The 12,899-nt window shown below is 37.0% G+C and overlaps 1 protein-coding gene and 1 long non-coding RNA gene across 2 annotated transcripts; both read right to left on the bottom strand.

Moving 5' to 3' along the window:
* Positions 1-2,948: 2,948 nt before the first annotated feature.
* On the bottom strand, positions 2,949-3,843 carry LOC135625982 (jacalin-related lectin 19-like). Its single transcript, XM_065131160.1, has 3 exons — positions 3,818-3,843; positions 3,509-3,697; positions 2,949-3,300 (listed from the first exon to the last, which is right to left on the bottom strand). The coding sequence occupies exons 1-3, from the start codon at positions 3,818-3,820 to the stop codon at positions 3,049-3,051; spliced, it is 444 nt and encodes a 147-aa protein (XP_064987232.1). The 5' UTR covers positions 3,821-3,843; the 3' UTR covers positions 2,949-3,048.
* A 7,199-nt stretch (positions 3,844-11,042) lies between these two features.
* On the bottom strand, positions 11,043-12,098 carry LOC135625075 (uncharacterized). The gene is made up of 3 exons (XR_010491884.1): positions 11,943-12,098; positions 11,587-11,781; positions 11,043-11,447 (listed from the first exon to the last, which is right to left on the bottom strand). It is a non-coding gene; the product is annotated as an uncharacterized LOC135625075 (long non-coding RNA).
* Between the last annotated feature and the right edge of the window lie 801 nt (positions 12,099-12,899).

A 12,899-nucleotide genomic window follows, 5' to 3' on the forward strand; every position in this document is an offset into this window, starting at 1 on the left:
TCCATTAGGGTTAAGTTGACAAAAGACCTCTATAAATAGGAAGAGAATCAAAGGGCCATAGGTTGAGCCTTCTTGGCTATCACCTCCTATTCTCCTCTCCCCTTCTTCTCAGCCAACAAGTGTTAAGATTTGGGTAGTGATTCGAGGATTGTCTTAATAGCCCCTACCATGTGGATCACCACTATGGAGGAGGGCGCTTGAACTCCTTCATCCTCTCCTCGAGATATGCAAGATTTTAGGGATATACGATCTCCTTAGGTAACACAACTATCTAATATGTGGTTTTCGGTTAATGAGTTTTTGTGCATCAATACAATGAACACATTTTGAGAAATCTGGGATTTTTGTTTTCTATTCTTCTGCTATGTATGTGATGTCACATATAGATTTTCCTACAAACGATGCTCCTTAAATCATAACATGATCTTTCTCTCCACGCTCACCATAAGGCTACACCGTGATCAAGAAGGGGTTGGCCCTTCTTGTTGTCCACATGCCCCAAACAGAGGTTGTCGACTAAGGGGGAGAGGAGAGGGAGGAAGAAGTAAACTTATTTATGACAGATAGAGGCACACATGAAATAACATCTTTTACCTTATATCCTCAATCAATCTATTATTTGAGAATTAATCACGGTTTTGGGTAACTGATCTGATTGCATGATTTGAGCATTTGATCGAAGGAAATCTCTTCCTCAAAACTTGTATAAATACTCATTACCTCATTGAATAAATTTCACCCCATTCACAACATATTACTTGATTCTACTTGTATCAGAGTTCTTGTTGTCTCTAGCAAGACTTTTCCTTTCCTGCTGTCTAGCGACAACAATCCATCTTCTCTGTTGATCTGCCGTTGTCGGTTTCCTTCTATGCTCGGCGATCCATCTCATAAGCCAGATCTCTCGTAATATGTCAATTTCACTCTTCTGCTTGGTAATTTTTCCTAGACCACGACATCTTGCTCGGTGACCTGTTGTCTTCATTGTCATTGCTGTGACTTCAGTCGCCGAAGGCTGCACTCCCCTTGATTAATCCAATGTCTCCCCTTCCTCTCTTCCTTTCTACCTGTCGCCAATGCCCCTGTACTCTGCCTTATTCCAATCATCTTCCTCCCTTCCTCGTTGCACCGACAGCCTCCTTCTCTTTCCTACGTTGATGTCTTTCCTTCTCCTCCCTGTGCCGATAGCTTTATCTATAGCATCCATTAACCCTCGCGGCTAGTGTCGTCTCCCCCTTCAATTCGATGTGATCGCCCGCCAACTTCTAGATAGCCTCCTCCACCCTCTTCCCCACCAGTTTGTCTAAACCCCAACTTCTTCCTCTATATATAAAAGCCCGTCTTCCCCATCACATCTCTCCATCTCTTCTTTATCGAGCTCTGCTTTGGATGAACCGATTGTCGTTGTTGCAGATAGCCACCCCAACTATCAGCAACTTCTCTAAGTTGCTACTTCTCTGCGGGTTTGTTCATCGCCTCCTCAGATCTACTGCTACTCCATATCGCAACTCCTCACTACTGTTGCTCCTCCTTCAGTGGCTACAATCCTCTAGTCATGAGTAGACCTCCATTGAGTTCTACAATAACATCGAGAAGAAGCAAGTTGCATGGTAGGAGGTCGAGCGCTCCAAATTCCTTATTGCTCACGCAATTGGGAGAGACACATCACCATCGCCCACCTCTCCTATGACGTCAAGTTCTCTAATGCTGTCGAGAAGAAGCAGGTTGACCAGTAGGAGGTCGAGCTCTCCAAATCCCCTATCGCCTCAATCCATCCTTAGAGCAAATTTGAGTGTTTCTCTCATTGCCATACGCTTGGCTTGTCTCGTCAGCGGTGACGAATCCTCAACCATATGCTCTTGTGCCCTCGACCTCTTCGCTCGATATTCGCCAGATTGGTTCATATTCTAAGCACATCTTTATCGTCTATATTTGACGCTCTAATTATTATTTTCTCAGGAAATAATAGTTCTTCTCAACATACAAGACTTGTATTCATCAATGGTGCGACTCTAATCCCCTTCAAACTATTCAAGGGTGGCAATTGTACATCTTAGAGAGCACGATTCTTCTATCATCTTTTTGGATATGATATATTAGGCTACATCGATGACTTTCTCAGTTGTTCACCAGAAAAAATCTAAATGCCTAGAGAAACTAGCCCAATAATAAATTATGATCATAAGTTATGGTTACGATAGGATCGTCTTATTCTATAAGCAATTCAAGCCTCAATCACTAGCTTCATAGCACCACTAATATCTTTGTATAATACTATAGTAGAAGCATTATCAAAGTTACAAATCACCCTCTTCAATCGCTCTTGCACGCGCATGCTAACTCTCGTATCGATTGTGAGAAAAACAACACAAGAGAGAAGTATTATTATTGATTATATACAAAATATAAAAATTATTATAGATGACTTAGCTTTTATAAGTCATCCTCTAAATGATGAAGTTACTATTTATATTCTCAATGGCCTAAGAGACGAATATAAGAAACTGACATCAATAATTCATGTATGAGACTCACCTATGTCATTTAAAGAACTGTATAACAAATTGATTGATCATTAATAATATTTAAAAAGAGGAAAGAGGATGACATGACCAACTATCATAGCTCAATTCAATCAAAAATCTAAAAAAAAAAACAATCAAAGTAATAATGACATTAACAAAGAATCGAACAAGATGTCTTCTGGATACATGGTAATACGTAGAGCTATCATCTTCTATTACACTATCAATTCTTCAATCATGGTGATAACTTTAACCCAAATAGCTAAGTAAATAACTTGTACTAAAACTATTAGCGGCTTTGGCACCTTAACAATCACAATATCGTCAAATAAGAGCCGTGGATTCCATCACCAAAGGCACACCAAGTAATGATAAGATATCAAAGTGGATTCGAGAACATTTCATTATTTATTGAAAGCAACACCGAATGACAAGGATAACAACGATGGCAAGAACCATAATAGTAATCGTTGCTTATTTATTACATCATTCCATAGATAGGAACACGAGCCAGTGCATACACTTAGTTAGGCAATGAGCAGTGAATCCCAATAGCGTCAATGGCTGTACCAGCTCGCCCAAAGAAGCCCAGAATCCTACTCCCCTCCTCTAAAGTAAGGGCGAAAGAAGAGCCAGTCTTGTTACCGACACTTATGGATGCACCCTTGTTAGTATCAAGAGTAAGCAACATCACAATTGCATGTCGCTGATAATTGGATAATGCATGAAAGTATCCGGAGATAGAAGTGAAGTACTCGTCCTCCTCAAGGATGATCTGCAAAAAAGGATCAAGGATTTAACGAGAAACAAACAATGGGAAAAAGAAAACTAATATTGCAATGTATTTTCAAGAGAAATTGGTTTGACTACCAAACGTGTTGCTAGAAAACATTCATCTGGTTGAACCAGTTTATATGGTTGGACAAAGACACGAAGTTGATAAGTGTGTATTTATATACACATAGATGTATAAGATGATATACCTCCTTGGAAGCGCCGGTGGTGGTTCCACGTTTGTAGGTGTGGGAATTACCGTTAAGAATGTAGGTAATCTCCAACCCCACAATGTTATCTCCGTAATAGATTCGAAGTTTGGTAATGTGGTCGGCTTGTCCCATATCCCACACATTCCCTCCGTTGCCACCCCATGGCCCCACCTTCACCATTCTCCCCTGCGTGCATCAGAATAAATACCACATGTCATCCATCCATCTATGTTGTAGTATACGAGCAAGTGTAGTTGAAGAAGTCAGAAAAGGGATGGAATTTTGAAGACTAACAACGCCACTCACCATATTAGCAGCAACTGAGAATAATGAATGGACGCGCACACTCCCTTGGCGGCAGAAGATGCTATTGCAGGACTTGGTGCTGGGAAGGGCATCGGATGAGGGTATTTATAGCCCACCATTCTAGTTTGGATAAGTATGAGCTGATGTATACATCAAGGAAGAATTGCACCCCCCACCATCACCGTCCTAAAATCTCACGGAAACGTGAAACATGCATATTCCGTGCTCTTCCTTTTTTTTATTGCTTGCATGCAGTGTAATTAATTGTTTGCTAGGAACGAGATGCGAGGACTTCCGACGGAGTCGGTGAGTAAATATGATAATCTTGAACACGGTGGCCGGATGGTTGAGCCCAACAGCACCACTATCTCCTTCCATTGCCTCAGACGACGAGCTCCATCTGCATCTTGTCCTTGTGGATAACCTCCAATTATAAGGAAACATGGATTTGGTGGTCGGCCGCCTCGTCTCCTTCCTTCAGATGAGAAAGGACGGGCTCCATTGTCCACGGCCTGCCTGCTTAGTGCTTAGAGCCTCTAACTTCTTCGTCTCGTCTCGTACTTGCCATGACAGAAGCATGCCCATTATTGTCACCAAGGTGAGAGTTATCTAAGGAATATGAATCCTATTATTAAATGGCGAGGAGCCTGATCTCCTGACTTGATAATATTTTGGTTCACTCTAATGTGAACTATATCATTTATTTCTATCATCATCACTAAAGTTTAAGTTTTTTTCGAAGAAATATAATATATAGACTCTAAAATAAAAATCGATCCTAGCAGAAGCAAGTATTGAAATAAATTATTAGATGTCATATCTAGGTAAAGAGAGTTACGCGGTCATGCGTTTAAAATCTGGTATATTTTGAAGATGTTAGATGACGAACCGAGTAAATATTTTGACTCTTTATAGCAACTATACCAAATCAAATCTCATCGTCGCCACTTACATTTGCAAAGAAAAAGAAAAAACATTGTGACAATGACTGTATGAACGAGAAAGTATTGGTACAAGAGTTATGGGTTTGTATTTGAATACAAGTTACATTAGCTTGTAGTGGCCCTAGAGAACTCAAAATGAGATCCTTTATGCTCACACTACTCGTTCCCCAACTTTTCTTTTCCATAAAATCATGACATGAATTTTGGCTAATGACAGGGTTCATAAACTTGAGAGGTCTATTCAATAGATAAGTTATCTTTAAATTGAATGGACAAAATCTTGTCAATGATGGTTCAAACTAAATTGTGATGGTTCCTTTATTGGAATATATGGTGGTTTAGGATATGTTTTGCATGATTTAGTCACCATGTTACATTTATTGGTGGTTGATAAATACATGATGAATATGTTTGAAATGTTATATCAAAGTCTATGCACTATTTTCTTGGGTTAAAGGTGAAGGATGAGATGAAATTTTTATTTCATAAACAAAGTATATATACTCAAAATATCCAACATGATTAATTGCAAAGCTATAGCTACTACATGTTTGGCAAATGCAATATATTACAGAAGTTTAGTTGGAGGTTTGATCTATCTAACTCATACTGGACCATATATTACCTTCTATATTGGTATATATTTATGTTTATGCATAGCTCAAGCAAATATCATCTCAGAATTGTTAAAAGAATTTTGTGTTATATTGTTGGAACTATAAATTATGACATTTGGTATTATCATAATTTTAAATATAAATTATTTGGTTTCATAGTGATTGGACAAGAGCTTTGGATGATAAAAAGAGTACTTCAAGCAATATTTTTAGTCTCGGATCAAGAGTTATATTTTGGAGTTTAAAAAGGTAAACAACAACTATATTATCAATATCAGAAGTAGAATATGTAGCTGCAACATTAGCAGCTTGTTAAGCAATATGATTTAAAAGACTTCTTAAATATCTTCATCAAAAATAAAAGAAGCAACTAAAGTATTTTATAATAATAAAGTCACAATTATAATGATAAAGAATCTAACATTTCATGAAAGAAAGTATATAGAGATATGCTATCATTTCATATGAGATCTTATAGCAAGTGGAGACATAACAATGATTAAATACTGGATTAAATACTGGATTTGTCAATATATCTTGTAAACTCAAATCATTAATAATGTTTTATATTTTGTTGTGATACTTCCTTCCATACATTCTCATGCTTTCAATGTCCCTATACTCTCTAGTTTAATTATTTAGAATGCTTAGAGCTTATGTAATTCACACTAGGTATATTAGATTTTGATTTAACATTGCTTGTTTAAAGATATGCAAACTTGACCGATAAAAATATCATGGAACGGATTAATAAAATAAATGCTTAGAAAAGATCTAATAGTTTTAGTTTAATACTAATAATAATGACGATTGTAAATAACATAAAGAGTTTATTACCAACTACAACTAGCATACAGAAATATTTAAGAGCTATTGAAGATATATTTAAATTTACTGAAAAGTCATTGACCAACACATTAATGAAGGAACTGACTACGGCTTAGTATGATGGCACTCGAGAGATTCAGGATCACATCCTAAATATGACTCATAAGGTAGTGAAACTTAAAGTATTAGGCACGAATGTTGATGAATCTTTCCTCATGTAATTCATTCTTAATTCTCTTCTTCCTTAGTTTGGCCTATTCAAGATTTACTATAATACAAATATGAACAAGTAGGACTTGAATGAGTTAATTCTCTTTCCTCATGTAATTCATTCTTAATTCTCTTCTTCCTTAGTTTGGCCTATTCAAGATTTACTATAATACAAATATGAACAAGTAGGACTTGAATGAGTTGATTAGTATGTATGGTTAGGAAGAATTAAGATTGAGATAGGAAAGATCTCATAAAGTTCTAGCTACTACTCATGGAGCTAGTAACAAAAAAAGAATGTTGAAGCATCATCCATCAACGAAATTTGTCGGGTTTGAAAATGTTAAGCTGACTAGTGAAAATAAAGTTATTATAGTAAAGTGCTTCTTTTGTAGTAAGAAAGGACTTGTGAAACGGAACAACATTAAAACCAAGACTTAGTTCGAAAAGAAAGGTATAAACTCGACCTTTATATGTTTTGAATCAAATATTACAAAAGTTTCTTCTGATACTTGGTGGAATAATTTTAGTCCATCAACTCATATTACCAATAATATACAGGGATTTCTTTCAACCTGGAAACCAAATGAATATAAAAGATTCATTATTATAGGAAATCGTCTCGAAGTGAAAGTGATATAAGTGGGAACTGATCACCTACACCTAAAGTCGGATCACCTAATAGATTTTTCTGACAAATATTATGTTACTACTATTTCTAGAAATGTAGTTTCTCTATCTAGAATTGATGAGTTAGGGTATTATCTTTCTTTTAGTAATGGTAAACTTAGTATATTTAATGATTTAATAAGAGTTGGTTCTGGAATTCTATGTGATAGTTTGTACAGAATTAATTTGAATCATGAGTTTGCAAAGATATTAGTGACCCTACAATCAAATGTTAGATTGAAATATAGCTTCAATAATTAAAGATATTCTATATTGTGGCATAGACAATTGAGACATATCTCCAAGGAAGAAATTGAAAGATTAATGAAGGATAATATTTTAAAAATTTTAGATTTCACTGATTTTAATGTTTGTATAGATTGTATTAAGGGAAAGTAGACTAAGCATATAAAGTAAAATACCACATGAAGTAAAAAACTCCTTGAGATTATTTATACTAATATTTGCGGATCACTCCATATTCCCTATTTTAATGGAGAAATGTATTTCATTATATTTATAGATAACCTATTCATATATAGCTATTTGTATCTAATACATAAAAAGCCTCAAGATGTTGACACTCTTGAAGTGTATATAAATGAGATCAAGAGATAATTAGATAGAAAAGTTAGAATTATCAAATCTGATAGGGATGGTGAATTTTGTGGTAGATATGATAAATCAAGTCAGAATGTTAGTCCTTTTGTTAGATTTTTAGAAGAATGAGATATTTATGCTCAGTATACCTTACTAGGTGTACCACAATAAATAACATTGCTGAAAAGCGAAATCATACTCTTATAGATATTATTAGATGCATGATGAGCTATTCCTCTATACTTGAGTTAACATAGAGTGAACATTTTAGGACAGCTATGTATATCTTAAATAAGATTCCTAGTAAGTTGATTCGATCAACTTCATTTGAGTTATAGATTGGTACGAAATCCAATATGAGACATCTACATATATAGAGATGTCATGTAGAAATAAAGTCTTCAATCTATATAAAAACAAATTAGATATAAGAACTATTTCTAGATATTTTATTGGTTATCTAAAAAAATCTAAGAGATATGAATTTTATTACCCTAATCATAGCACGGGAATAGTAGAATATAGTAATATAAGATTCCTAGAAAATGACAAAATCAGTAGGAGTGAAAAATCTTGAATGATAGGAGATATAAGTTAATTCTCCTTTATCATCTCCTATTCGAGATATTATTGTTCTTCAAATCACTAACAGAATTGATTAGGTTGAATAACAAGATAACATAAATGAACTCACATATGATGTTGATGAGTTCCATTCTTTCTATTCTAAAGCAAGTATCAAGTGTTGTAGAAAGACTTTATGCACGGATCAAGTAGAGTATCTCGTCTGGTTGTTCAACCTAGCAGGCCCATCAAAAAGGTTAGGAGAAGACACTTTGAGTGAGATCGTATAGACAGCAACGACGCTACTCCTCCTTGATACTCTATTTGATAATGTAGTGGGCCCGATGCTTCTATCTCCAATGACTGTAGAGCTTATAGATATGAGATATTAAGTCATAACGCCCCTTAGCATGAGAACTTGAGATGAGGCTTCTGACTTCAAAGGAGATGTTCCTGCTAATGATCTTGTAGAATAATCACAATCGGTAGTTTTGATATCTCAAAAGAAAAATGAACATATCATTTTTTATGATTATATGGTATACCTACAAGAACTAGATTATAACATAGGGATAAAAATGGACCCCTTTCATGATACTGTAAATTTCTTTGGATTTAAAAAAAATATTATTAATCAGTACATATATCTAACGGTTAGTGGGAATAAGTTTATTATATTGATCTTATACGTGAATGATATTTTTCTTGCCAACAGTGATATTAGTTTCTTACAAGAAATCAAGATATTTCTTATAAATAATTTTAAGATGATTGAAATGCATGGGGCAACTTGTTTTATTAGCATTGAGATGTTTAATGATGGATTTAAAGAATTGCTATGATTATCTCAGAAAAAAAATATATTGATCGAATCTTTTAAAAAAATTATATATAATTTTATTCAGGTACAATGCCAATCACCATATTAGCAGCAACTGATGGATACAACAAGGAAGAATTGCACTCCCAACCACCACCGTCCTAAAATCTCACGTAAACGAGAAACATGCATATTCCGTGCTCTTCCTTCTTTGTTATTGCATGCATGCATGCAGCGCAATTAACGGTTTGCTAGGAACGAGAAGTGAGGACCACTATCTCCTTCCATTAGCTAGTAAATATAATGAACATGAATACATTGACCGGGTGGTTCAGCCCCACTATCTCCTTCCCTTGGCCGAGACGTCGAGCTTCATCTTCATCGTGTCCTTGTGGATAACGTCCAATTATAAGGAAACGTGGATTTGGTGGTCGGGCGCCTCGTCTCCATCCTTGGGATCAAAAGGACGAGCTCCAGTTTCCCCCAAGTCCTGCCTGCTTACTGCTTACTGCTTACTGCTTACGGCCACTAACTTTACTTCTTCATCACGTCGTACCTGTCATGACAAAGGCATGCCCATTATTATCACGAATGTGAGGTGTCATTACGAAAATTACCTTTCAAGAATAATCAATTAACTTCTATTATTTATTACTGACACCTGCGGTGTTATTTTGAACAGACAAACACTAATCGATAAAGAATTGTTTTTATACTCGAATTTTCAGGAATATGAATCTATTATTAAATGGCGAGGAGCCCGACCTCCTCACTTAATGTTTTGGTTCGCTCAATTGTGAACCATATCATTTTATTTCTACCATCATTACTAAAGTTTATTTTTAAAAATATATATATATTGTGGACCCTAAAATAAAAAATCGAACCAAGCAGAAGCAAGTATTGAAATGGAGTATTAGATTACATATCTAGGTTACACGCTTATGTATATCAAATCTGACTTATTTTGAAGATGTTAGATGATGAAGCTAGTAAATATTTTGACTCTTTATAGCAAGATACTGAATAAAATTCCATCATCGCTACTTCCATTTGCTAAGAAAGAGAAGAAAAAAAAAAGAAACCATTGTGACAATGACCCTATCAGTGAGAAAGTGTTCGGGCAAGAGTTATGGGTTCAAATATGAACACGAGTCACATTAGCTTGTAGTGGCTCTAGAGAACTCAAAATGAGATCGTGTACGCTCACACTGCTCTGCTCCCCTACTTTTCTTTCCCATAAAAATATGGCATGCATTTTGGCTAATGACAATGTTCATAAACAGATAAGTTATATATAAATTCAACGGACAAAACCTCACTAAAAATTGTGATGGTTCCTTTAATGGAATAGATGGTGGTTTAGGATATGTTTTGCATGATTTGCTCTTCATGTTATCTTTATTCGGAAAATACAATAAAAAGACATGTTCTATGAAGCGCGACCGCGATGCAGGAGGGTTTCAAAGCGGCTTCACGATATGACATTCAACATAGCATCATAAAATCGAACTTTGAATTCATCAAACCACTTCACTGCAACTTGATTGTACCATGGACACTTCACAGTCCCGTCACTGGCATTAAATAATTGTTACACAGTTTTGGGGACTAAAAGTTTATACATGTATGTGAGGAGAACAACGATGGTGGCCATTCGGTTGGCCAATCACTCTAGAATAACGAAACCTTCCTCGTTTTGAAAGAAGGGAGTGACCGATGAAATATTTTACGCTCGTTGATTGGATCTCTGAGAATAAATAAGTATTAGACTTCCTTGGAAATTTTTCTTTTTTTTTTTTTACTTTGGACAAAAAAAAAAAGTTACATTACCCCAATCAAATCATCAATCACATCACAACAACGGCTACCACGACGATCTATTGTTCGTGAAGTGACATGCGAATGCAAGGGATGCAATCACCGATTGGATTCAACTATCATTATATCGTCAATTAGCATCCAAGAACTAGTGGACCCATAACATATTTCTTGTTTTATTCAAAGAAACACAACAAGGATGACAACAACGATTGCTGCCACTTATTTGTCACCACAACCAAGCAGATACATTGCAGCATCCTGAGAGGACTAAGAGACAGACCCCAGGGCATGACGTGTCTTTATTTAGGGATAGTGCAGTGAACTCCGATCGCCTCAATGGCATCGATGGGAGAACCTTCACGTCCAAAAAAGCGTAGAATCTTACCCTTATCCCCCAGATTTAGGGAGAATTGACTACCAATCGCATTGCCGGCGCTCACAGAATTATCCTTGTTGGTCTTAAGAGTAAGTTGTGTTACATAAATGCCTGTATTCCACATCGTCTTGAAATATCCAGAGATGGAAGTGAAGTATTCGTCCCCAGCTAGAGTAATCTATAAAAGCAATTATTGATGTAGTTAGAAATAAAGCACCAAACATAGTTAGGGAATTTGCTAGTATCCTAGGAATAATTAATTGTGACCGTTGATCGATAAATAAAACCTAAACGGATGTTTTCAGCTTTGACAGTACCTCATTGAACTGGGGTGCATCGGGTTTGCCTCCGACGTTGATGGTCTTCTTCACGCCGTCGACAGTGAAGGTGAAGTCAAACGCGAATACGGCATCGTTGTAATGAATTTTGACGTTGCTAATGTGATCCGCCTGTCCCATATCCCAGGTTTTGCCACCGTTGCCACCCCATGGTCCTTGCTCGAGCAAGCCCGCCTGCAACCGCACCGGGCGCCGGCGACAACACCACCACCATATTAATACCATATATAGCAACAAAAGATATATATTCAGGCAGGCATGCAAGCATGGCCTCCCCCAAATTAACACACAAGAAAATCTACGAAGATAATAAGAAATGGAATGAAGCATCGCACCATTATCAGACTCGTAAGAACTACTTCCGCGGAAGATATTAGTATGTATTGCCGGAATGGATGCGCTTGAAGAAGAAGAGCAACGAGCGGGGGTACTTATAGCCCTGCAGCCTTGAGTTTGGATTAAGTATGAGAAGGTCGTGGCCCTTTTGCTTCAATGCCTGCCAACAGATCTCCTATGCATGGAACGTGAAACATGTTGTGTAGCAAAGATAACGTCTTGTCCTATGAAACGTGAAACTTGCAGAAACAAGTCATGAGGACTGCGAAGAGAGCCGGTGCATCGTACACACAACCTTATGTCTTTCCATTGGCTGAGAGGGCGACCTGGAACCTCCACATGCTGCGCATCTCGGGCCTCAAACCTCGACTTTTCCGCGTCCCATAGATGGAGATGAGCAAATTATGTTATGCGAGGTAGAATACAGTAGTGACATGGTTGGATATACCAATTTTACATTACATGAGAAATGCATGCATATGCCACCAACTTACTTTTTCCCAGTACAGCTTGAAGAGGAATTCAACTTCCAAACTTAATCTTCCAAGCTGACCATGTTGACACGGACTTAGCTGGTTTTGCCTAAGTCGTGCGGCACCCTTGCGCATCCGTCCGCAAAGGTCAGCCTCCCCGAAGCCTCCCATTGTCCCTTAGGACCAACAAAAGAGAGAACGGGTTAAAGAGAACGCCTCAATCGGGATCCATAAGCAAACATGTCCGAAAAACACTTCATAGACAATGCAAATTACAAACAGACTTTACAAGCTCTGAACAGTGGCACAATAAAGGGTAAAATGGTCCATTACAGACCGAATAGCTCTCGCACGTGTCCACATGACACAACCTTTATTTACAAGCCTAAAGAGGCCACCAACCCAACTAAATGGGACTTTGAAGCCTTCGGCCGCCCCTTTACATTCTGTACAAGGCATGAACATGCCAAAAGACACGGACAC

This window comes from Musa acuminata, chromosome BXJ2-10 (assembly GCF_036884655.1).
Source record: "Musa acuminata AAA Group cultivar baxijiao chromosome BXJ2-10, Cavendish_Baxijiao_AAA, whole genome shotgun sequence".
Taxonomy (NCBI): Eukaryota; Viridiplantae; Streptophyta; class Magnoliopsida; order Zingiberales; family Musaceae; genus Musa; species Musa acuminata.